Source organism: Ooceraea biroi, chromosome 6, assembly GCF_003672135.1.
Source record: "Ooceraea biroi isolate clonal line C1 chromosome 6, Obir_v5.4, whole genome shotgun sequence".
In the NCBI taxonomy this organism is placed as follows: domain Eukaryota; kingdom Metazoa; phylum Arthropoda; class Insecta; order Hymenoptera; family Formicidae; genus Ooceraea; species Ooceraea biroi.
In genome coordinates, this window is record NC_039511.1 from 13,949,777 (window position 1) to 13,976,080 (window position 26,304).

General features: G+C 40.4%; 3 protein-coding genes across 5 annotated transcripts in view; 2 read left to right on the forward strand and 1 right to left on the reverse strand.

The window, feature by feature from the left end:
* Positions 1–741: 741 nt before the first annotated feature.
* On the reverse strand, positions 742–4,112 carry LOC105276730. 3 transcript variants are annotated; one of them, XM_026970882.1, is made up of 3 exons: positions 3,924–4,112; positions 2,108–3,419; positions 742–1,801 (listed from the first exon to the last, which is right to left on the reverse strand). In XM_026970882.1, the coding sequence occupies exons 1-3, from the start codon at positions 4,023–4,025 to the stop codon at positions 1,056–1,058; spliced, it is 2,160 nt and encodes a 719-aa protein (XP_026826683.1). In that variant the 5' UTR covers positions 4,026–4,112; the 3' UTR covers positions 742–1,055. The 3 variants fall into 3 exon arrangements, with proteins under 3 accessions (XP_026826683.1, XP_026826684.1, XP_011332892.2); XM_026970883.1 differs by having other exon boundaries at positions 742–1,693; positions 2,009–3,419; XM_011334590.3 differs by having other exon boundaries at positions 742–3,419.
* A 1,236-nt stretch (positions 4,113–5,348) lies between these two features.
* Positions 5,349–6,323, forward strand: LOC105276729. The gene is made up of 2 exons (XM_011334589.3): positions 5,349–5,462; positions 5,717–6,323. Exons 1-2 carry the CDS (start codon positions 5,367–5,369, stop codon positions 6,227–6,229), a joined length of 609 nt encoding a protein of 202 aa, XP_011332891.1. The 5' UTR covers positions 5,349–5,366; the 3' UTR covers positions 6,230–6,323.
* A 1,219-nt stretch (positions 6,324–7,542) lies between these two features.
* Positions 7,543–26,304, forward strand: part of LOC105276728 (protein vestigial) — a 52,556-nt gene continuing 33,794 nt past the window's right edge. The window contains exon 1 of the mRNA XM_026970359.1: positions 7,543–9,885. Within this exon, the coding sequence (XP_026826160.1) occupies positions 9,682–9,885 (204 nt within the window). The 5' untranslated portion in view covers positions 7,543–9,681. The remainder of the gene's footprint in view (positions 9,886–26,304) is intronic.

A 26,304-nucleotide genomic window follows, 5' to 3' on the forward strand; every position in this document is an offset into this window, starting at 1 on the left:
CCAGTTTTTTGTTGGCACACGTGAGGAAAAAGAGCATCACCTCTCGATATGCGGGGGTTTATTCTTTGCGTCTCCTTTCCTATTGTCCGGCATTTATTCGAACTGTCCCCCTTCCAATGCCGCGAGGGGATGAAAGCACGACAGCGACGATATATTTCAGTCGCTCTGCGCTATTCATGATCTGGATGGCAAGAGCAAGGGCGACCCTATCCGGCAATATCACTGACAAATTTAATGCTCAACTATTAGGCAGCTGGGAAGGGGGGATGCACCTTGTCCCTTATATTTGGGTGGCCATTATCGAGGTGGCCACGTGCAGCATGACTACTGCTCCTGGTGCTTAGACGAAAACGTTTAATCGTCATGTTCAGAGATCGCTTGCAAAAAAACCCCTACGCCCTTGTCATGCTTGTCGAGGCTTATTGGATTCGCCCGTCGCCCCAAGTGCCCGTAAACCTGCTAAGTTACACACGAGATTAGACATCGGCCGCTAACGTTAGATACGATTTGATACGGTCAAGTGTCTAACATCCTGTCGCCAGGCACTATCCTTCGAATACAATGATTGTCACTTTATTCTGCACACAGTAGAAATTGTAAGAAATTGACAGTAATTTATTTAATAAAATTGCATTTTCCTAATTTTTCCTTAATCACTAATTTGAGCACTTCCTAAGAAGCATGGTTAATAAAACATGATTAATAAATAATTGAAGAAATATCTTGAAAAAATTTAATTTATTTAAATAAAGGATGCCAAATACACATATGTCATAATATTTTATAAAAGAGGTTTAAAATATAAATTGGGTTAATCGAAAAATTCGTGCCGATGTTTTTAGTACAATTTAAACGCAATTAATACAAAATTCTGCATTTGAATTTTGCTAAAAACTCGGTATGGATTTTCCGGTCAACCCAATAATCTAAAATGATAATAACTCTTAATACATAAATAAATGTGACATTCACAAACAAATAATTTTAAATGATAGTATCTTATCGATTTTATATGTATCATATACATTACAACTACGATTTAATCAGCTTAAGATTTAATATTTTTCGGTAAGTTCTGTTTCATCAAAGTCGGCTTCCCTCCTGAACCGAAATCCACCAGTTATACCAACCGAAGGAGAAAGTCCGTGACCTTGTGGATTTGGCTGGAACTGGGTATGACCTCTGATGAAACCGTCGTTACCAAACTTTCTTTCAGCCTGGATACCGAAGTGTGGTTGTACAGGTTGTCCAGGTGCTTTACCCAATCCTCCATAGACATCCGCCGTTGTGCGTCCATTGTTAAAGACGTTAGCATTGGCGTTAAGATCCCAGGTTGGTTGACGTTGCGGACCACTTAGAGGCTGTGTTGCTTGGAAGTTTATCGAACCTCTATTTTGAGCTTCTCTCCTGAATCGAAAGCCACCAGTTACACCAACCGAAGGAGAAAGTCCATGGCCTCTTGGATTTGGCTGGAACTGGGTATGACCTCTGATGAAACCGTTGTTACCAAATTTTCTTTCAGCTTGGATACCGAAGTGTGGTTGTACAGGTTGGCCAGGTGTTTTACCCAATCCTCCATAGACATCCGCCGTTGTGCGTCCATTGTTAAAGACGTTAGCATTGGCGTTAAGATCCCAGGTTGGTTGACGTTGCGGGCCACTTAGAGGCTGTGTTGCTTCAAAGGTTACCGAACCTCTATTGTGTTCGTTTTGAGCTTCTCTCCTGAATCGAAAACCACCAGTTACACCAACCGAAGGAGAAAGTCCGTGACCTTGTGGATTTGGCTGGAACTGGGTATGACCTCTGATGAAACCGTCGTTACCAAACTTTCTTTCAGCCTGGATACCGAAGTGTGGTTGTACAGGTTGTCCAGGTGCTTTACCCAATCCTCCATAGACATCCGCCGTTGTGCGTCCATTGTTAAAGACGTTAGCATTGGCGTTAAGATCCCAGGTTGGTTGACGTTGCGGGCCACTTAGAGGCTGTGTTGCTTCAAAGGTTACCGAACCTCTATTTTGAGCTTCTCTCCTGAATCGAAAGCCACCAGTTACACCAACCGAAGGAGAAAGTCCATGGCCTCTTGGATTTGGTTGGAACTGGGTATGACCTCTGATGAAACCGTCGTTACCAAACTTTCTTTCAGCCTGGATACCGAAGTGTGGTTGTACAGGTTGTCCAGGTGCTTTACCCAATCCTCCATAGACATCCGCCGTTGTGCGTCCATTGTTAAAGACGTTAGCATTGGCGTTAAGATCCCAGGTTGGTTGACGTTGCGGGCCACTTAGAGGCTGTGTTGCTTCAAAGGTTACCGAACCTCTATTGTGTTCGTTTTGAGCTTCTCTCCTGAATCGAAAGCCACCAGTTACACCAACCGAAGGAGAAAGTCCATGGCCTCTTGGATTTGGCTGGAACTGGGTATGACCTCTGATGAAACCGTCGTTACCAAACTTTCTTTCAGCCTGGATACCGAAGTGTGGTTGTACAGGTTGTCCAGGTGCTTTACCCAATCCTCCATAGACATCCGCCGTTGTGCGTCCATTGTTAAAGACGTTAGCATTGGCGTTAAGATCCCAGGTTGGTTGACGTTGCGGGCCACTTAGAGGCTGTGTTGCTTCAAAGGTTACCGAACCTCTATTGTGTTCGTTTTGAGCTTCTCTCCTGAATCGAAAGCCACCAGTTACACCAACCGAAGGAGAAAGTCCATGGCCTCTTGGATTTGGTTGGAACTGGGTATGACCTCTGATGAAACCGTCGTTACCAAATTTTCTTTCAGCCTGGATACCGAAGTGTGGTTGTACAGGTTGTCCAGGTGCTTTACCCAATCCTCCATAGACATCCGCCGTTGTGCGTCCATTGTTAAAGACGTTAGCATTGGCGTTAAGATCCCAGGTTGGTTGACGTTGCGGGCCACTTAGAGGCTGTGTTGCTTCAAAGGTTACCGAACCTCTATTTTGAGCTTCTCTCCTGAATCGAAAGCCACCAGTTACACCAACCGAAGGAGAAAGTCCATGGCCTCTTGGATTTGGTTGGAACTGGGTATGACCTCTGATGAAACCGTTGTTACCAAATTTTCTTTCAGCTTGGATACCGAAGTGTGGTTGTACAGGTTGGCCAGGTGTTTTACCCAATCCTCCATAGACATCCGCCGTTGTGCGTCCATTATTAAAGACGTTAGCATTGGCGTTAAGATCCCAGGTTGGTTGACGTTGCGGACCACTTAGAGGCTGTGTTGCTTGGAAGTTTATCGAACCTCTATTCTGAGCTTCTCTCCTGAATCGAAAACCACCAGGTATGTTAGCATTGGTATTAAAATCCCAGGTTGGTTGCGGATCATCTAGAGGCTGCGTTCCATGGAAGTTTATCGAATCTTCACTGGGTTCTTCGAGTTTTAATTCAGCTTGATGAGATGATCGTAGATTCTACAATAAAGTAAGTCAAATGAAACATGAAAATAGAATTATTTATTTATTTATACGAAATGTTATATTTATCGTGCTTGGAAGTTATTCACTCGAGAATATTTTAGAAATATCTTTCGAGTTAGAAAATTTCATTTCGATTACAATTTTCAGATACGATTTCCAGATAAGTAATTTTTGTGAATCATGTACAAAATGATTACTTGTGCAATGTGCTACTGCAATAAATGCATAGTCACGTGTTGGCAATTTGTCGCGCTAGGCACACATATCAGATGAAATGACATATACTATAGCATGTATTAAAAGAGAAAACACTCATGTACATACATATATGATCATTTCAAGTTTATTTTAAATATAAAAGTATTCAAATATTTAGACACAGATCAATGTTCAAATATAGATTAAAAAGAGAATTTGTGAGTATTATTTAATGCCTAGCTTGAGTTCATTATATTTTAGCAATAAAAAAATTCATTTAATATAATAACGAGTACTTACACTTAATAGAGCAGGACTAGTCGATTGCTTCGGAAGCGGCAAGCTAGCGCTCGAATACACAATAGCGCATGATAAGGCCAATAGAAAAACTAACACCTTCATGGTAACAGAATAACTATTTCACTAAATAAATGTAGAATGTATCTGCTTGAAATGCAAAGCGACTTCTGATGCCTGTCTGTCTTACCTCCATGATTTATATACAACTTTCAGTATGCCCGGGGATGTACTCGATATTCCTCAGTGCTCGTGTTGCACTACTTATCTCTCTCTCGCTCCGAGTAGCGGAAGCTGGGGTATTACCAGTGAAGTAAACTCGCGCAGACAATCGCTCAAACGGGGAATCCTGCAAAATAAACCGTTCAGCATTTAGACTTATTTCCCTAAACATTTGGATTTTCTATAGCAATAGACAAATCACACAATTTCCATTGATTAATTATCTTACTTGACTTAAGTTATCTATATACCAATAATGTGCAAAATAAAATTAAAATTAAAACAATGATATGTGCAAGATCCATAATTTTAATTTTTGTCTAGGCAATATATTAGCAATTTAAACGATTACGTAAGCGGTAATAAAAATATTGCATTTATAAAAAAAACTGGTAAAATGGAACTTATGTATAACTCTTATATTTAAGGAATGCACGAAAAAACATTTCAATATATCCCTTTTTCTTGCTATTTTCGTCTTTTTTTGACTATTTTTCATTTCATTCGTTTAAAATGTTAAAATATATCCCGATACAACGAATGTGATATGATAGTGCTTGTTTTAGAAAGTGATGTATCAAAGTGTGATTTCACCTCCTCTTGACATACGTTGATTCTTAGATTCTTAGATTTTTAGATTAGCTGATTTTCAATTCATTGCAGCTTACATTATTTTGTTGCGGTTTTCGATTTGTTTCGCTTGTCAGAACTTAACTAGTAAAGACATTGTTTCAATCGCAGGAATGCCATGTGACATTTTTTGATGTAATATCCGCATTCTGCAAACATTTCAGCTGTTCAACAATAATTATCTTCACAAACAATATCATAAATGCAATATCATAAGTGCAAATCCATTTAATTAAGCATTAAGTCCATATTGTCGAAAGTGGTGAGATAAGGATGAGACAAAAATATACGAGCGATATGGATTATGTAATGAAGAGAAGAGTTCACTGAGATGCTGATTTACACGACCTGGGGATTTCTCATTTAGTATCGCGCAAGCTATACTATTATATCAATAATTGTGACAGCTGTTGATCGCTACCAGGCAAAAGCTGCACTTGTAAAAATGAAGAGCTGGTGATTCCCCGCAAGAATGACGCAGTTTAAAGCCTTATTTAACTGCCAAGCCTTCTCGGTCTCATACAGTCTCCACTGTGCTCAATAGATTTACTTATCGCTGCTTTGTCAGTCTCTCTTCCTCGACTAACGGTCAGAATGATGCTGTTCACTCTCATCTCAATTATATCTTGCGTCGCTGCATATCCACACGCCAATGAGCAAAAAAGTGTCACGTCAATCGAAAATGAGTCTGTAAGTATTTTTTTAATTGATAAATTTGTTACATGAAATGTGTTTTTATTTATAATTTGCCGCCACGAGTACGAATCACGTGTAATTAATAATAACTCTTAGTTACATTTCTTTCGGCGATATAAACAGATTAATATTAATCGATGGCAAAATATCTAATATTTCAAGTTCTGCATTTTAAATTATTAAAAGACTATCATTAGTAGTATTCATATATACAGAAATGCATAAGTAATTTTAATAAAATATTATAGTTACTACTACACGGATTTCATCGTGAGGCCAATTCTCAGATCCGCATCGCCGCAAACCTAGCTGACGGTGCACCTCCGCAATTATCCTCTAATATCGACGATAATCTTCGACTTTTCGATAACGGACGCACGACCGTCGATCTCGGCAGAGACATCAAATTAGCTCCCGGATCTAATCCGCAAGGGAATGCTCAGTTAGATATCATACGTAAAGTAGGCGAAAATGGCTTCCTCAGGGTTTACAGTGACCTATACCTCAATGACGGTATATTTCGACGGAAGAGGAGAGCAGCATCTATGGGGCCCCATTTTCGCTCTGAAGCCGAAACGTTAGGTAAAAATAATTTCGTGGGTCTTCAACGAGGTGCTGGTGGTCATGGTGTACAATCCGCGTTTGACGCTAATGTTGGTTCGCGTTTTGGAAGAGAGTTGATTGATGAGATCGAAGAAGAAATAAATCACCGAAGAAGAAGAGACAAACTTTTATCACTGTCTGATTATATCAGGTGTTAACGAAAACAACACTTTATGAAAGCATTCAAAACTTACATGTCAGAAACGCAAGTTTATTGATAATAAAGTTTTACTAACGCATCAAGCATATAAATACATAATTTATATATTTGTATATAATTTAAACATTGTATATAATTTGTACATAATTTATATATTCTCTTTTCTATCAAAACATAAAATAAATTTGGCTATTTAAATAAATTGTATGTACGTGAAACGTGTATTTAAAAATTTAATTATTTCTTCATATCATTTTGTTCTTGTAGCTTCGATTGCACCCTACACTTTTTTATGATACAAGCTTTACATCTTTACATTAAAATATGTTCTTTATGTATCAGTCAATACGGCGTGGCGATCAAGTTGCGTCAAATATTTATAGTCGAGACAAATTGCCGACATGAAATAAGCATGTAATTAATACGAGCAATTCGAAAACAATATCATCAGTTCTAAAGTTAATGAGATTTTCTGCATGTTTGAACGGAGAATAGCTCATTATTTCATGGCAAATAGATAGATGCAACACGTAAAATACGCTTCATGATCTCATAGGGGGAAATACGCTGATGTCAAACACGAAGATCACTGTTCCGCTTGATAATAAAATTCCGCTTGATCGTAAAATGCATAAAGAAATCAAATATACCTTCTATTCGCATTATTCTCTACTTTTTCTACTTACTAATCTAATAAAGCTGTTAATAGTTTTTTTTATTCTTGTTGGTCGTTATCGCATATGCAACGCATATCAATCTCTTGTTACATTGATAATATAATTGTTTGGTTCATATCAATCTCTTTCTTTCCTAAAGTTAATTAGATAAATAATTTTAGTTTGTATTAAATATTGTGCCTTATCATGTGGTATCTACTTGTACGTAATATTTGCATTAAAGATTTTAGGCAGCTTAAAGATCGATGTAATACAAATGACTCCTCGGCTATCTGGCATAGTTCCACCTTTATTTTTATCTTTAAATATTCATTTCATAAGGTTGGGCCATAAGTCGGTCGGTCGATGCCGCATGAAAATGCGATTTCCACGGCAGCAACATCTCTGTAGGAATTCCGTCCTGAAGACGCCATCTTCTCCTCCCCCTCTCTTTCTCTTTCCCTCGTGGCGCGGCAAATTAAGCTTCTCAAAACACCGCGAAACTGTTAATTAAGACTCATTACGCGCGCGCAGCGGGGGTGGTTGTTGCTTGGGATGGAAGGAAGGTAACCGAAGCGGAGGATGAAGACCACGAAGAAGTTGGCGGGAGGGAAAGTCGGAAGCGCGGGAGTTAAGCGGGGGTGGTTTAACCCGAGTACGAACTTCTTAATACCGTAGTGCTGCAGTGTCGGGTTCATTGTGGGATCAATACGGGGAGAGAGCCCGTCGTGGTAGTGGCAGACCGAGTGCGATTGGCCCTAACAATCGAGCGCGGCGATTGGCCAACGCCGGCACTGCCAGGAGGCGGATCCTGTCGCGGCGTACCCGACGTAGCCCACGGGGTGATGTGGAAAAGGGGGAGAGGTTACGTGTCGGCGTCCCCGCTTGCTCGAAAACGACAGCGACGGCGGTGGTAACGGTGAGGGGGACGACTTAGAAAAAGACAGCGACAGGTTCTAGCAAGAGAGGGTGACACACGGTGTCGCGTCCGGGTGGTTTCAGTCCGTGTCCACCCATGAGAGACGCACCACCAGTGGTGACACGCTCCATCCACGTTGCGATGGTGAGGACCCGCTCTTTGTTCGCCAACTGTTTATTCTCGTTCATCGCGGAGGAGACCGCCTGTCTTCCGCGTCGAGTAGCGGCACGTCGTGATTGGACGATCGTGGCCTCACCATCGCAGGGTCGCGCATTGTCGAAATCAGGTTGACAAGGTCGAAAAATCGGTAGTGATAGTTCCCGGTTGGAACAAGTCGCAAGACAACTTGTGTGTGTGTCGGTGTGTGCGCGTGTGTTATACATATTTTGAACTTGTGTACATTACGTATAATGTATGACATACGAGATGAGAAACCGTCGAGGACGGTGATAGCAATTTTTCTTACCGAGTGAAGTATCGACGAAGTGTTGATGAAGAAGGTGAGATTAAACAAATTGACCGACACGGTGAGTCGACAAACTGCAATAAAAAACAATTAAAATTTTTTAAATCAATAAGCACCGATAAAAAATATGCATAAATCAAACAAGGTGAAGTTTTAGAGGAAGATTTATACAAAGAAAAATTCTGTGCACGGTTATCTAACAAAGGAGATAAGTTGTAAAGATTCAAGTTATTTGTAACAAACTTCTGAAGGAAAAAGTTGCAAACAAAAAGAAAGGAGATTTATAGTAGTAAGAAGGCGTAAGAACTACCATTAAAGCACGTCAGCTGCCTTCGTTTGTTCCGTCTATCTTCGTCGTCTGCTTCGTCAGCTGAAGATACGTTGTGATTTAACATATTCAACTGATGACGATTGAATTTTCCTATTCCTAAGACGCGCTTATTCAAGAAAAAGTAAGGAGAACGATCAGCTTGTGCAATAGTCTGCATTGTCTTAGGTATCTTGACGCACTATCCATGTGTATGTCCATGCGAGAGAGGGATTTTTGTGATAGTTTAGTGATTTTTGAGAAATAAAGAAAACATGCAACTATTTATTCTTGTTATCTAAAATACGCTCTAAATCTGTTATGTTGTAGTGAAAGTGATTATAATTACCTGAACGAACTTGATGACAAGTTATAATAATGAGCAAATTTCTAATTTTTTGCAATTATTCCTCCTGATTTTGTTGCAAGACAAATATTTGTGATTTTATAAAACTGACTGATTAAGCAGTTCTCACAATAATAATATAATTAAATAACAACTGACTCTTGAATGAACGAGACATCCTAAGTAAAATCTGCAAACTAAGTATTACCGAGATTATAATAGACTGGACACACACACACACGTGTACGTATGCGTATATATCGTCGTATGTATTAATTTAATGTTACTCTGATAAGTCTGGATGTCGAGCGAAGGTGCAAAAATTTAAAGAGAGAGAGAGAGGGAGAGAGCGCAAAACTTAATAATAATACTTGGTGCAACTTTTTTACGAACAACACAATGTATCAAGTGTAACATTAATTTCTAACGTATTTAGAGTTAGAAAATAATTTTAAATATATTTGAACCAAGCCTATCTGCACATCGAGACGAAAAAAGAGGATATATGCTGAAGGATTGTTGGTTAACTCATCAAACTACCTCTGCTGTCACTATGCGTTTGCAACAGGAATGGTTCTAATGTCGATCTAACGGATTTAGTGATACTGGATGATGGTGAATGTTTGAGCCGATCGCGGTGCGTCATTGACAGAGCTAGAAGACGAATCAAGAGATAGTGTCGTTCGAAAGAGTAGTGCGACGTTCGGGTACGCAAGTCTGCAGGCCAGCTCTGGGGTGCCGGGCCCGGGTGGGGTGATGAGCTGCTCCGATGTGATGTATCAATATTATCCTTACCTTTACCCTACCCCCCACCGGCCACCGCCGCCGCACCCAACCCACCCCCATGCGGCCCCGCATAGCCACCCCCACGCCAATCCGCACGCGGCCCACCACAACCCGGCCAGACCGGCGCCCTTCCAATCCTTCCCGGCGGCTACGGCGACGCATCAATATGACAGGGTGAGTCTGGCATCTTTTTCATGGTTTTTGGAATTTGTGTTAATCTTCTTATCAAAAGTTTCGTTGATTTTTAGTTCGGGAGATGAAAAAATTAAATTTCTTGTCGATGTTAGGGAAGTTTAGTGAAGACGATAAAATTTATGATCAGCCAGAATAAAGTCAAACATACACACGGCAAAAAGGGATCAAGACTTTTCAAGCCAGAAATTTTTGACATTTAAACTTACTTATGCCTTTATTTCGTTTAAACGCGAAGTGACGATTGAATTTTGGCGAATCTTTGGCTTAAAATATCTTAATTCCCTAATTTTGTTACCGAGTATAATTATATGTGACATAAAGTAATTATAAGATAAATTCATACACACATACACGCATATCATGCGTACGCGTATACACATGCATACAAACGTACAATATTCTACAATAACTTGATAGCAATAAAATGATAATATTTTATGTGATAAAATTAGATACAAAACTACATTGAATGATATAAATAAAATACTGATTACTCCGTTACTTATTGATTAATTAATTTAAAGATACGAGGCAAGATTTGTCGCTAATAAACGAAGCAGATTAAACAAAGGTGCTAATAGAATACGCTCACAATTCTAAAACCGTCTATCAGCACATTTTTATAATCCTGTTCCCGTTCGTTTGATGTCCCCGGTACTTAAGTCGCTTGAAGCAATTAAAAACAGACCCACGTGTTGTTCGTTTGTCATTAAGTTCGGAAAGCGATCAGAAGAAAAAAGATTGCAACAATTTATAACAAGTTTCCCTTGTATTCTACATCAACTATCTTCTCTTTTACGATGAACGAATATGTACTCTTTACTACCCTATAAATTAAGTTGGAGAGAGAATTTTATCGCATAAAATCGCATAGCTTCATTTGGCTATTGCTATACATAAACAATACAATGAAGCGACTTAAAACATACTGTTAAAGAAAATAAACTGTTTGCTTAATTTCGTTTTATTGTTATACTATTTCAAAATTTAAATCTCTAACATAAATTATATAAACTAAAACTTAATTTTGGAAGTTTAAAACGAATACTAGACTTTGAATTTTTAATATTAGCGCGATATTCTTTGCTAGATTATTAGATTGAATCTTTTAATATTTAAAATGAATCTTTTAATATTTGATCCACGGTTCTTGAATTTCCTCTATCTTTGTATTAACTGATTTCGGATCTTTATTTAGTGAATTCCTCCTTTAGTGAATTCATCGAATAATAAGTAGTCCTTCGATTCATTCACTTATCCAGTTCTACCTTTGCTTCTGCGAATATCGTTCTACTGGGCTTTTCTTAGAATTCGAATATAACCACCGAGAAATTATTTCGTTTAAACTTTGTGCATTTTGAAATAGTTGTGAAATGGTAAGAAGGAAAAGGTTTTCGCAAGTGGCGCATAAAATCATTTGTGCATAATTCTAATTCGTTTGCTGGGAGGTCAGGCATGCTTCTGCCCTCGGTGAGCACCCATCCGCACACCGTGGGGTGTCGAGCACCGTTTTACTATCTTTCCTGGCTCGCTAGAAAAATAATACTCCTTTTTTCCAGCAGCAACTCGCTCAGGTAATATTAAACCACTTGTAACTATAGTGATGCGAGGAATGTTCTTGGGAGCATATTCTCAGAAAGCGAAGAGAGCATCTCGAGAGCGAGAATACTGTGAGAGACTTCTGAAATAACATTAATAAATTTTAAAAATTATATGTTCCAGAAGAAATAGATTTTGAAAATATTATTGTAACGAAAAACTGTGTGTCGAAAAAATATTTCTTGAAAGAGCAAACCAATAGAAGATTTTATCCAACACAGGATAAAACAATTACAGTTTAATTATTTGTACGATATGCAACGTTTTATGCGGCATCATTAATCGACCGGAAAATTCACTGGGTGAACGAGCGAACGATCGACTCTAAATTCAATTGATAATTGGATGATTACTGATGTCTTGTTTAATCTTCAATTCTCCCTTGATTTTTGCATGAAATTTAGAATTTTGTTTATACGTATTCCGAAATACTAAAATTGTATATTCTTTCGTCTATTTTCGCTATTTTTAAATTTTCAACTTTTCTATACAATAGTGATTTTTATGATCATATATGATTAGCAAGTTTGATTCATCGGTCATTGCGCATACGAAAATTTCATTTAAGATTTAATTTCAGATTGACTACAGGTCATTAAAGAAATCTTGCTCCTTTTCCTCTGCCAAAACATGGAGCTGCGCGAGCATTCTCGGTCTAGTCTAGTTATCTATCAATCTCCCAGCGACATTGTAGAAACACGCACCAGACTCCCGACGCGTTCTCTCCGTTTTCCTCTTTCTCCAACGTTCTTCGTGGCCGCGATCGCGAGATAACATTCAGCAAAAGCGTTAAGCGCGCGATACGAACGAAAAGGAGCAAAGGAGGGAAAGCCGATCCCGACAGTCGGACAGGACAGGTTCTTCATGAAGGAACTCGCCGAAGGAAGAAGAGGGACCGCGGGCACCCTGGCTCATATCGTTGAGGCCCCGGGTAGTTCACGCGGCCGCGGCGACACGAATTTACTTTTATTTAAACCTTTCTGCTTCCTTTTATTTAGGGAGGAGCTCGGGAGGAGCGCCGCTTATTTTGCTCCTTTGCTGATCTCCGCTTTCTGTCCCCCCCGTCTCTGAATTAATAGCTGCGCTAGCGTTTTTCGCAGTGTGTCGACCTCAGCGTATATACGTGCGTGTGTATGTGTATGCGCATGTGCACGCGCGTGTGAAAGCGCGTACCGACGTAACATACGTTAAAAATGCACATCGTTTTTTCACGAGATGCACCAAACTGCCGTGCTTCATCGCTCCCGTCCGCTCGTCCGCTCGGCTCGGCCGGTGTTCAGCACGTTCAGCAAAGATTCCCCGCTCGGGTATTGTAAAAGCACGATTTCTTCGAATTGTAAATATTAGAAGAGATTTTCTCAGTCAATGTCTAAGAAAAATATCAATTTTGGAGTTAATATCGATTGCGGGAATTAAAAAATTTGGCAAACAAGAAGCGGATCAATTCTAGCTTTACTAAAAATCACTGTAGAATCCGCGAGCTGATGTTAATTGCATAATTGTAACAACTTGCAAGAAATTAGGCGACGGAAAGAAATCGAGAGACCGGAGCGCGCATGCATCATTTCGTTGGAGAAACCTTCGCGTGCGCGAAGGAAGGGACAGGTGCTGGTCGCGCAGAGAGAAGCGCACAAAAACCTGGCTCTCCTTCATTAGCACTCTCGTTATCCGACTGCCATTTCTTCCGTGCGTAACAAACGCGCACATGTGAAGACTGTTCGACGCTACAGCCTTGCGCCATCGCTGCAAGTTACGTCATGCAGTTTGCGCTCGATAGTCGATTAATAAAACTAATGCCCAACAGAGACGTCCGCGAAGACGTTTCTGCGTCCAGTGCGGAGCGCTCATCTGCTTAGAAAATTTAACGTCCGAGAAACACGAATGCCTTATCCAGCGCTTGCTTCAGGTGCTATCACAAGATTCACAATTTAAGAAATTTGGTATCCAATGTGCCTAAGCGTCGAAGACCTCAGAGTCGAAGGAATCTGGCATCCGAGGAGCTCGTAGGAGTCCAAGGAGACTAGGATTCAAGGAATTTAGACTCGGAGCGATCAGAATTCAAAACGCTTAGAATCCAGGGCGTTTAGATCTGCAGGGATACCCCGAACTCGTGTAATTCGGAGTCCGAGCCGTATCGACGCGCGGTCGCCAGCCAAGCGAAACCGAAACAACGTTGTCAAGGTAGCTATCACGTTGATCGAGTTCTGTCTATTATAATCAACCGACTCTTCCAGAGATCTCCTCGGTAACGATGATAAGTCAACGAGCGCTTCTTTCACGAAACTGGTAAAGACATCTGACAGCGATCGGGAAAGAGAAGAAAAACCGGAGTGTAACACGAGAGAGAGAGAGAGAGAAAAGGCGAGATAGAGTAAGGAAGAGAAAGTAGTCGTAAAAGCGCATTTTTCTTGAGTATCTGGTCGATTAATGAACCGATGTCGTCGCCAGGACCACCCCGAAGGATACGCGTACGGGATGCGTATCCCTCGCGAGATAGACCGACAGCACACAATCCAGGACTATAATACCTAAACTATAACCAGCTCCTGTCCGTCCTCCTACCAGCAGACCAACAGGTCTCAAACGGACCGCGTCTTTACCTGACCAAGTTTTACGATCGTCGCGCCGAGGTGGCGATGTGTCCTCGTGTTATCGTCTCGGCGGGATCTGACTTGGCTAAAGCAGACTCCTGTCACGGCATCTTTTATTATATTTCTCTTTCTTCCCCTTTTCATCCCTCTCTTCTTTTCGCTCTCGCGTGTATTCTTCTACGTTGATGTTGTATTTTTCGTCGCGATTAAGGGAAGACGGATACAGCTACATCGTGACCTGCACCCAATGCCCTCGTTCGCCAATTTGATGGTCTTCGCAGTGCTCCTCGAAACGGAAAGGATAGTGGTGATGAGGCGATGGTGAGATAAATGCTTTACTTATCTTTCACGTCGCGTGAATTAGCGGCGATTAGAGATATATTATTTTCGATTTAATATAAAAGTCTGATTTCGTATCGATAATTTTCTACAATCGTGCGTTTAATTTTTATATTTTAATGGGTTGGCCAAAAAGTAATTGCGTTTTTTTCCAATGGATGGACATACATGTCTTGAAATGTAACTAACTTCATTCTAAACCGCAAATTCATTAGGTAGGTTAACAACTCACAGTTCAAGCTTGTTTTACAAAAAGAAAGTACACGATTTCGTTAACAATTGTTTCTTTGCCGTCGATTTCAAAATGGAAAATCAAAAAGAACATTTTCCTCATATTTTGTTTTATTACTTCCGAAAAGGGAAAAACGCTGTGCAAGCTCATCAAAAGTTATCTGATGTATATGGCGAAGATGCTTTAAAACTGCGGCAGTATCAAAATTGGTTTACTAAATTTCGATCTGCAGATTTTAATGTGAAAGATGCACCACGCTCAGGAAGGCCAATCGAAATTGATGATGACAAAATAAAGGCACTGATCGATTCGAATCGGCGTTTAACGACACGAGAGATTGCTGAGAATCTTAACATATCGAAATCGAGTGTTGAAAACCATTTAAAACGACCATTTAAGACGACATTAGTAAGCTCGATATTTGGGTACCACATGAGCTCGAAGAAATTCATCTCACTAAGCGTATTGACATCTGCGATTCTCTTTTGAAACGTGAGGAAAACGATCGATTTTTGAAACGTATGATAACAGGCGACGAAAAGTGGATCGTCTACAACAACGTCAAACGAAAAAGATGGTGGAGCAAGCGTGATGAACCTGCTGAAAGTACTTGAAAAGCAGATATTCACCAAAGAAAGATTATATGCTGTCAGTCTGGTGGGACTTTAAAGGTATTGTGTATTTTGAGCTGCTTGCAAGGAATCAAACCATTAATTCAGACGTATACTGTCGTCAACTGGATAAATTAAACGATGCCATCAAACAGAAACGTCGAGAATTGGTGAATCGCAAAGGTGTTGTGTTTCACCATGATAACGCTAGACCACGTACAAGTTTGGTCACTCGTGAAAAATTGTTGCAGCTTGGATGGGATGTGTTACCATGATGTTACCACATCCACCATATTCGCCAGACCTGGCACCATCAGATTACCATTCGTTTCGTTCTTTGCAAAACGCCTTGAATGGTAAAACCTTGACTGCTGATGAGGATATCAAATCGTTGTTGGAATTGTTTTTTGCTGAAAAAGATAAGAACTGTTTTGAGCGCGGAATCATGAAGTTGCCTGAAAAATGGCAAAAGATAATCAAACAAAATGGACAATATATTGTTTAATAAAGTTTTTGTTTCCCATGAAAAATTCGCCTTTTATTTATGTAAAAAAAAACGCAATTACTTTTTGGCCAACCCAATATATACGTGTCTCGAACTTCTTCCTGCAATTTCCACTCAGATTTCATTCCAGTTTGGAAGATGCTCTGTGTGTTTTTCGTATAATTTGACTCACTCGTCGCTCTGTTTCTCCCATGGATCAATTAATTATAGAGACCATCGCTGGAACGGTTAACTTGCTTTCTAAGAAATTTGTCGTCGATCTTCCGCAGTGTCGACACGGCGCCGAGTTTCGAGTTCTGACATTCCTGTCGCGTCCTATTAGGAGAGATCGACCATTGACCGGTAATTTGTTGTTCTCGCTTCGTCGGAATAAATTTCCACCGGGACTAGTTTCTCAACTACTAGCGTCAGCCTCTATGCGTCCACTTCTGCGTCCTTTCGCCTGCTGTCTTTGCATTCCATTCATGAGTTCGCTATTGCAAACGCTTATACAACCTATCGCGGAAAATTGCAGAATGTGACGCCGATTTCTAAAACCGCGAGAAATGATCCCAGCAGAGCCGAGAGTGGAACTCGACCTGCCGATCGGCGGAATCGCGAGACAGGAAATCAATACCAATCGAAATTCCATGTCAAATTACAATAAATGACAGAAGTAGCATTGCAAACGTGCATATTACAAATCAACCGCGAAAGAAGATCAACGATATCGCGCGTGTTAATGGGGAAGAAAAGTGAGGCAGCAATACGACCCCTGACATATCGCCATCGCTTAAAGATTCTCGATCTGGCAATAATTTATACTTCTTATGTGAATCAATAACTTTACTAATATTTCCACCGGGGGAATATATTATACATTTATAGAATTATACACAAGCGAGCGTACGAATTGATGAGAAACGTCGATTGATCGAGATTTCGAAGTATTAAATAGATCAGACGAAACTACGTATCGTCATAATCTTACTTCGATGTAAACTGTTTAGATTTCAAAATACTTTCATCGTTAACGCCCCACACTGTTGTTAACAGTTAATAATTTTTCGTATTTCTAGCCCATACATTTCTTCATTCCGTAAGAGACAATTCCAAATATATATCTCTCTCTCGGTCACTCTCTTATATCATCGGCCTCCAGCCTTCTAATTGTAAGTCCGAGTTACGGCAGCCTTACGCCACTGTGCGAGCCACGCAGAAAATTCGCCCATAAAGCGCGCGGAACGACCGTGCATTCGCCCGTAAAAGAAGCGAAGCGAGCGATACATTTAAGCTCCCCGCTCGCACGGTGTACGGGAGTTCCCAGAGGTACGCGAGATCTTACGCTACGTCTTTACTTAACCCCTTGACCATGCGATGAACAACATTTTTCCGAAGCGGCCGACCGTAGGGAGCCTCCCCCCTAGTCTCCCCCCGTTCCGTTGCTGCCGTGAACCCCCTCATGTGAATCGCTTTCGATATTTGTCGGCGCGGTCACGCAAGTGCCCGGTGCCGATGTAGCGTTTCGATATCTTGCTACAGTGCCATGATACCGACGGTATAACGTGGTTCAGGAAGAAAAAGACAAATTAATTACGATCAATCCGCGTCGATGGAAGCGCGCGTCGTAAAAGCCGGCCAGGTTGGCCGGCTGACCCTGTCGAAGTCGAGAGGGGCGCTACGACTACGCTGGTATGAGTTATGGTCGCCGTCTTCGTCGTGCTCGGCCGAGCAGGGAGCATCGACATCGTCGGCGAAATCCTTTCCCTCTCTTGCGACCTTTCTTACTGTATCACCTGCGGAAATCGTACGGTGCCTTATCAGCCGTTCTTAATGCCGAAGAATTATGTGTCTGAAATTGAATCCCGTCGAATTGTACCGTTGAATCGCCAAGTGATCAGATAATAGTAAATTATTGAAATATAGAAATATAAGCGGTTCTTTCCTGCAAATTTAGAATTCCCAATAATAATTTTCAGGATTCCGTGGTCGTCTTCGTGTTATAAAAATATTGAATGCTTTATTGTTCTTAGTGTATTTTAAAATAATTCGCAGATGAGAAAAAATAACAAAATAGAAATAAGTAATGCAGTAACATTCTTCATATGCTTCTTGATATGCTCCGGATACACAGTATACAGAAATAGAAAGCGAACTTTTTATATGAAAGGAAGTGTTGCTCGATGGCTCAAAAATCAGTATGTGTGTTCGAAATGTGTCCCTTCTTCATCAATACAACGCTAGGCGTCACACGGATTCGATGTGATTGTACAATATTCTAATCCCGGTAACCCATGTCGCGGTGGAGTGGCACAGCTTGAGCATAGACTTTTCCTTGTTGTACGCCAATGTATAAAGGATAAAAGAAAAAAATGGAAATAAAAGACACTCGACGGTAATATCGAGAGACGCTCGCCATGACGACGGTGATACTTCAGACCGGTACAGCAACGGTATCCTCGACTGCGGTAGGATCAAACGATGCGGTACGGATAGAAAGAAAACCATAAGTAGGAGTGTTGCGAGGTCTCGATAAATTCAGGATCTGGAAATCCAAGTCGCCGATTTTTTGATTGCCACTTAAACGGGAAAATGGTGTTTTCGCCAGTCTTCCGACAAATACATCCCACCCCGTGCATACACATTATGCGATAAATAGTCTTTTATATATCTTTTATTGTTGGTCTATAACGCGTCATATGCATAGACAAGATTTTCTTCAAGTTTTCTCTCGTGTAAATTTTCATTTCTAATTTTTCACATTTTATGTTCTGTGGAAAGTCTTTAATAAACATAGAACATAGGGATGTGAAAAGAAGTACTTTTATCTTAGTCATAAGTTTTAAAATTATGATTACATTGTTATTTGTTAATATCTTATTAATATTAATTTTTAATTATCTGTAATCCTTTTGTATAAAAGTTTTTCTAAGAGAAACTATTTCATGAAAGACGTATATGGCCTTTTGTCTATTATCTACTTTCGGATTAAATTACGTGATTTGAAAGTGTTACGTGTATATTGCATATATTATTTATATCGTGTCTCGTTGAATATTATTTTTTGCGGCAACAGCGGTCAATGTCGCAGTGACATAGTCACTAAAAAGAGACGTGCAAGACTTTCACCGAATCGTCGCAGAATCGAGGTGAACTCGCCTTACCGGTTTAAACGAAAAAATTAATACATGACCCTCTCCCCCTTCCTCCCTCATCGGCGGCGGCGACGGCGGCGGCGACAGTGGCAGTGGCTACGGCGACAGAGATCAGCGTTCGCGTCGCTGAGATAAAACAGCATCCTGGTATTAGGAATCGGGAGCCATGAGTGCCAGGTAGAGACAACACACCGCTGAACAATTCGTTGGTCATCGGACGAAAAGCAATCAGCTGTTCCTGGTATAAAACTTTCGGCTGGTACAAGGTAATTCGACTGTTCAAAGATCGCATTGAGGATGATTCCAACGTAAGCATTCGTGAATACTGAATTCTGTTTCCCGGAATATAAGTGGTTTGTTGTAAGATTATTTTGCAACGATTATTTATTTAATCCGAGTGATATACAGCTATCATTGTATATTAGCAATCAATGATTCTGCATCCAATATTTTTATAATGGCTTTGTAAGCGTAGAGTATAATCTTATCTTGCTGGATGCGGCAAAACTTCCCAGCTCAAATTACACGTTTGAAGTATCTTTTTAGTCCTTTTTGCCATGTGAGATCGAGCGTTATCGTAGGGTAGTATTACCTTACACTCTTGCGCTCCAATTAATTATTCAATTAATATTTATATTACGGTCATTGATTTTATTATGGTCAGCTTAGCGCCTTCGGATTATTTCACTTATTTCAATTGATGCAGTACTTTTCAATTGGATAGTACTTTCGAGACATGGCTGAGATACGAAAACTTTTTTTCGCAAAGGAATTTGAAATTTATCCGAGAGATGGCAAACAATCGTAAAAAATCTTGAATATTTTGATAACAGAATTTTGTCACGTTAATTATACCGATGCTGGCGAATGAGAATAATATTGGCGTTATAAATGAAACACCAAGGGCAGATACGAAAGGCGGAAGACGAGCGAGAAGGAAGTGTCGCGGAAGCGGCTGCCGTTTCTTTTGTGCCGTCACGGTAGTGTCCTCGTCGGAGAGCGCGGATGGGTTTCTGCTCGAGGCGGTTGCATTGAATTGCAGATTGCTCGCGGACGGATGGACACGTCCGTGGACGAACTCGCGATCGCTTGTTGCGACAGCAAAAACAAAGGAAAACAAAAAAACAAAAGAATATCCAGGAACCCCGAGGATCTTCCGATCTTGACGATCTCGTATCCTTACCACCTTCGATTCCACAGCCGTCCGCATTCTCGGATTCGAGGATTTCTAAACGCGCTGAATAAAAAACGAAGGAACGAAGAAGTTAGGCATCAAGAAATCGAGGAAAATGCGATTCTTAGATCTCTAATATCTCACATGTTAAAATACAGTCTTTTCAGATGTCACTTGCATACAATTTTCTGATTGTTTAACTCTTCCTGGTGTCACTCTCGAAATTTAAAGCGCGAAAAAGTTAAGATCTCTCGAGGTATCGATCCATCGGGATGAAGAATTGGCGGCGATCGAATCTTTTGAAGAAAAAATCCCGCGTCAACTATCAGCCCGCTCGTCGTTAGTCACGTGCGCCACACGGCGCGGTCATTTGTCTTTGTTCACTTTGCGCACCCGGTGTCCGAGAAAACGCTCCGGCGTCTATTTGTTACGAAGGCGAGGTCACAAATCACGCTTGCTGCACTCCCGGCGTGTCCTCGTCGGCGAACTGCTCCTCGCGCTCGCGTGCGTCTGCAACTACCCCCGAGTATATTTAAACGCAATTACGACAAGCGGCTGCGCCGGTAATCCCGGCCGAAACGCGCAACGTAGCGAGATTAACTGCTACGTGCATCAGACAAATCAGCAGTCTGGAGTCCAAAGGTTGGCTGTCTTCTAGAAGAGCTTATGGAACGAGTTATAACTTGCACGCGCGCGACTTTTGATGGGAACATGCATTGCGTCAAAACGGATCCTCCCACGATCTAGGACAACGACGACATCCATGCACATTGCACTATTATCACGTACCTCTCGTAGAAGACTCCGTGCGTCTCTATATTTCTATGATTTATTTACCACATCAGTAGTTTTAATGACGGCAACGCCATGCGCGCGCGCTTTCCGTCGGCACGGTAAAAGTTAAAGATAAAAGCTGATTCCTCATCTCTAACGAAAGAAAAGAATCGTGTGTATGCGTAGTAAGTGAAGAATTAACCCTTTCCCGTCGGAGACTCTCACTCGGGAGGTATAGATACCCGATTAGTCGTACACGGAAAAAAAAATAAAATTATATAAAATTAAGACGTTCATTGGTTGGTATATACGCAACAATCTACATATAATCTTCTTAGAAGAATTTAATAATCTTAAATTACAACTATATTATAGTTTAATAATAATAAGAATAATTTTTCTTGGTTGAAATATAACAAAATCTTCATTCAAGCAAGTTTTCTTCGTTTAATATAATTACACAATATAATTTTAATATAATTAATGCAATATAATTTTATTTCAAGATCACGTTGAAACTAAAGATATTTTCAAAACAAGAATCTTCTTTTTTTCTATGTAGTGATAATAAAATAACCGAACGCTTGAGCCGGGAGATATCTTTCGGCTCTCGACCGCGACGGTAAAAGTGCCTTGCTAGGACTTCGACGGGAAAGGATTAATAAACACTGTCAACTTGATTCGATTTGGCACATCTTGGCTTCGAGGAGCCGGGTTCGAGTACCAGACGATTCGAGCCATCGACTTCACGGCCGTCGAGTGCGCGAACTCGAACTTCTGCAGTAGCCTGCGATAAGACTTCATTACTGAAATATCAGCTGTTTAACCCCGTGGAGAGTTCCCTTGCCCCTTTCTCACCGGAATTTCTCCCTTTTACTTCTCCCGATGCCGCCTGCGTGCCTGAAGTTGTCTATTTTCGTTCATCTGGTCTGCACGAGTTCCGTTCCGCGGCGCTCCTTTCGCTTTTCCTAGATGGGCGATTTCGTAAACGAGATGCTAATGGAACGTTGGAATGGAACGGGATAGAATGATTACGTTATCCCAACGCATTTCGGACACTAATACACATCATGTTCTTGAAGAGAGCAATAGAACCTTTTCTTACGGACAGTGTTTCAATGCCGATTCTAATCTGGCGGGAGGTGAAGATCCGAATCTGAGAAAAGATGAGTCATTTTATTAGCGCGAGATAAATTGTCCGAAAGATGGCAAAAGATTACTGATAGCAACTGCCAATACTTTGATTAAAATATTATGTGTCATCTCATTGTCATTAGTAAATAAAAATAATTTTTATCATACGCATTTTTGCAAGCACCTAATATTTTGTACGCTTCTAGGCAATTCTCACAGCTTCTACATTTTTGACTTTGAATGTTTAGCCATCTCTCGTCAATGTACAGCAACTTTTGTGTTTCGCACATAGATTATAGATTCATCAAAATATTTTATACGAGAAACATGTGCGCCGACGAGAATGATGGAACTGGATTCTCCTTTGGCGGGCTTTTGTCGACCGCCGACTACCTTCGCGTGACACATGCGTTAGGCCAGTTATTATTTGGACCGAACGGCAAGCAAAACTGGTTCGGCCCGGTAGCCGATGATATCAAAGAAATACCGACGAATGTTGTTCGTCCGCGATATTCGATATCCCGCTTAGATAAATCGCCGAACATTTTTAATTAATTAAGCGCACGTGATTCGAGCCAAAGCCGAGCGAAATGTAGCACGTCTGCCTATTCATATTCCGCTTTAAAGGAAATTCAAGTGTTCTTCGAATTTGCCATTATGTTACTTTCCGGTAGTTGCGGAATACACCGCGTACACGTTTCCACGTTTCAGAATTTACGACGATGCACAGCTCCGAGACGCTCTCGTGCTGTTTAAGTAAACGAGCAAGGACGGAACGGCGCCTCATAAATTTAGGGACAATCCGTCAAATACTTCACGAGAAAGCAAAAAGGGGGTCGGGAATTCGCCACACGGTTACATTGCCCTGTGTTTGGCTCGCATGTGTTTGCTTGGTTTTGTGCGGGACAAAATTCGAGCACATGTCGATGTGAATATCGTCCGATAGGATGTGATTTGTTACATTGCTGACCAGCTGCTGTCGTCGCAGACTTTTCATGCGATGAATGATGTTTAGCCCAATGAAAACGTTTTCGTCCAGTTGCTTCTCGTGTCTGGTCCTCGCTGCTTACAAGGCGATTATCGATCTTTCGATTCGAGAAACCTGTTGTACAACTCAGCATCGAAAGAGAATTTATAATCTAATCGATTTAATTTTCGATATTTATGTGAACGCGAGGGATTTAGAATTGAGAAAACTGTAGCTCATTTAAAAGGAAACGTTCCTTCGTGCGAGGACCGGCTAAGAAATTTACGTCGGAATCGTCTAGTATCTCACAGCATCTGTATTCGTGATGAATCACTCGAGCGGGCCACTGACTTTGGGGCATGTAAATATAGAGGCGACGCGTTGTTCGACGTCTCGGCGTCGTTGCTTGAAAGAATACCCAGACATTGTCTTTAGTGGCAAAAACGTCGTGTGTATGTGTGGAGCTTGCTGAGACTTCGCTTTTCTTGGCGTTCTCTAAAGCTCTGTCAGCTTAAACAAACAAACAACGCTTTGTTTTAGACAGGAGACTTGGGAAGTGGGAAACAATAAAGCACAGTTGCGACAATGAGTTGATTATGGTGTTAGGGGACAAGATATTATGAAATTATATAAACACTAATCTTTATAGCATTATTCTGTTATCGCGGAATTCATGCGAGCACCTGCCGCAAAGATTCATCAAGATAGTCAATCGGACAAGTAAATCTCATTAATTAACATGACGCGTTGTAATTTTATCGTCGAGATTATCGAGCATTCACTTCGTGTAATTATTTCTGGCGTAATTTATATTTTGAGCATCGTCACACACAATATTTCGCGTTACACGATTATTAAGAACACGCGAGATCACAATAAAAATCATTCGAACATCTAATTTACGATATGTTCAAGGACAATGTGTGATATGCAACATTACGGCATATTTATGCGACCACTAGAGTTTGGCGTTGTGCCAATCTGCCGAAAGGTACATGAGAGTCTATTATAGTTTTGTTATGACAGCAGGCCGTTCCCGTAAATTAATGTCGAAACAAATGTATTTCGTTTTAAGATGCTACCGGTCGTATTCCTAATTGAATCGGTAAACATCATAAATTAGACGTAAGTAGTCGTGTCGGCATAAATCATCCCCTCGTATGAGCTTTTTTAATTTCGTAAATGGACAAAATCGATGAAACAGACATGCAACGTCGTTGGATACTAAATTAAAAATTACGTGCGAAGCTGTGTCGCTCCTTAAATATCTCTTCATTTTTGTGGATATTGTAATTATAAATAATTAAATAATTCGTAAACTTTGTCGATTAAACAAGGCGAATCAAATGATTCTTTTTACGGGTTTGTTCACCTTCTTGGAGACTTTCGCCGTGATGCCGACTAGTCAAAGTGCAAGACTCGTCAAATATAAAACGCAGATTATTACCGCTGTCACAATTATTTTTCCGAATTTATGTATTTCATTCCACAATGTTCATACTTGACGTTGCCAGTATTTCAATGTCACATTTGCTTACTGCTTGACTTCGTTACACACAGATTCCAGTATTTAATCTTGAAAATAGTGTCTAATTTTTATGACGTATTTTACTTTCTTATAAGTAAAATGCTTCAAGGATCTGATAGATCAATCTGATTTTCTAATACACTCATTTCCGAATTTCCTCCAAGCCTCATTTTAAAATGTTTGTTTCGGTAATAAAAAAGCATTTTTTTAATATTGCTACGCGTTAAATTTCCTCATTTCCTTCTTATGACGCTGCAATTTGAGTATACGTGTATATCGCATTAAATATTTATGTTTCTCATTGCAGAAGTTTCTTGTCATAGATTTTTAGATGTATTAGGAATAAGTTTTGTCTTTTACTCTAAAATTATTCTTAATATGGTTTTCCATATAGTTATACGATTTTGGACATTTATACAATCTTCTTGGAAGTACCTGAGAATTTCGTGATTACAAGTTTCCATGATCCTTCTCGCATGTGCCCTTAATTGCACGCATCGCGGCGTACGGTGTCTGTATTATCCCAGGAAACTAGAGAAGTGTTCGCGCCTTCATAGGAGGACCTCTATATTAACTCACTTTATGCCAACATCGTACCGCTCATCAAGTTAAGTCTACGTTGCGAACTTACTCTCGATTCCGACTCGCTGAATCTTAGAGCGGTATTCATAGTCCAGTCTTATAACGCGATAATCTTAAGTCTTTTAGATATTAATACAGATATCCGATTAGCTCAACAAATATCTTAAGATCATATATAAGACGACCTTAATATAAAAGACTGCGCAAAAAACCAACAAATCAACAGATTAAAAAATGCAAAAATTGATGAAAATTTTCAATTCTTTTCTTTTCTTTTGATTGTATATCTTTTCAGATTTGGTATTGATCTCTTCTTATTCTAGACATTTAGTATTAGCTGAAATGTTAAATTACATATAATAATTGCAGCAAGTACAAGTCACCTTTAGAAAGTTATTTATCCAGACGTATTTAGCCGCCTGCATATGTTTGGCTATGTGCACTGGCACGACGTCGCTTTTTACTACGGTGAGATCTTCTTTCTCCTGCCTTTCCCTCTTTCTATTTCTCGCGATCTCTTTTTCTTTTTCGCGCAAGATCATTTCAACGTTTCTCGGAGAGGGGAAGAGAGAGAACTGTCGTCTCCATCATATATAATTCTTTTCTACGCGACCGCAGGCGGTTTGGATGGATACAAGACATTAACTCTAGCTGCCGTGCACATAATATGTTAATGTCACCGATGACAACTGGTCGTTTAATCACTTAACGCCTTCTTTGAATGCCAGAAATCGCGTGCCGGGAATGATTCATTGGTCGCAGTGGCATCTCCTCTAATCTCGAAATTCTTTTCAAATAGTCGCAGCAGCTGCCTACATCATGCGGCATTTTCCTTTTTTTACGTTCTTTTAATAAATCTGTTACGAACTCGACGTACATTACGGCGCACGTCACTTTTAACTATCTACGTGGAAGAAATGCCGCCGTTTTATAATGCTCCTTGCGGGAGATTTTGCAATTTGTCAATGCTTTCATAAAATTGTATATAAAGTCACGCGGAATATATAAATTCCTCGAATGCTAGATTTCTTAGATCATCAGCATTTCAAACGCAGAGAGAGATTTCCATTTTCTCGATCTTTTTGGCTCGATCCTTTAGTTTTAGTTTCTCGCTACCATACATTCCATTTTTGCATTCTTCACTCCATTAGCGTTTAAATTCTGCGGATTCCACGTTCCGTGGTGTTTGGCGTTTACAGATGCGGGCCCCCGAACCTAGAATAACTGC

Coding starts and splice junctions, on each gene's coding strand:
- LOC105276729 (XM_011334589.3), top strand. CDS start 5,367: ATGATGCTGTTCACTCTCATCTCAATTATATCTTGCGTCGCTGCATAT. Junction 5,463..5,716: donor CGTCAATCGAAAATGAGTCT/GTAAGTATTTTT, acceptor AAAATATTATAG/TTACTACTACACGGATTTCA.
- LOC105276730 (XM_011334590.3), bottom strand. CDS start 4,025: ATGAAGGTGTTAGTTTTTCTATTGGCCTTATCATGCGCTATTGTGTAT. Junction 3,420..3,923: donor CTAGTCCTGCTCTATTAAGT/GTAAGTACTCGT, acceptor ACTTTATTGTAG/AATCTACGATCATCTCATCA.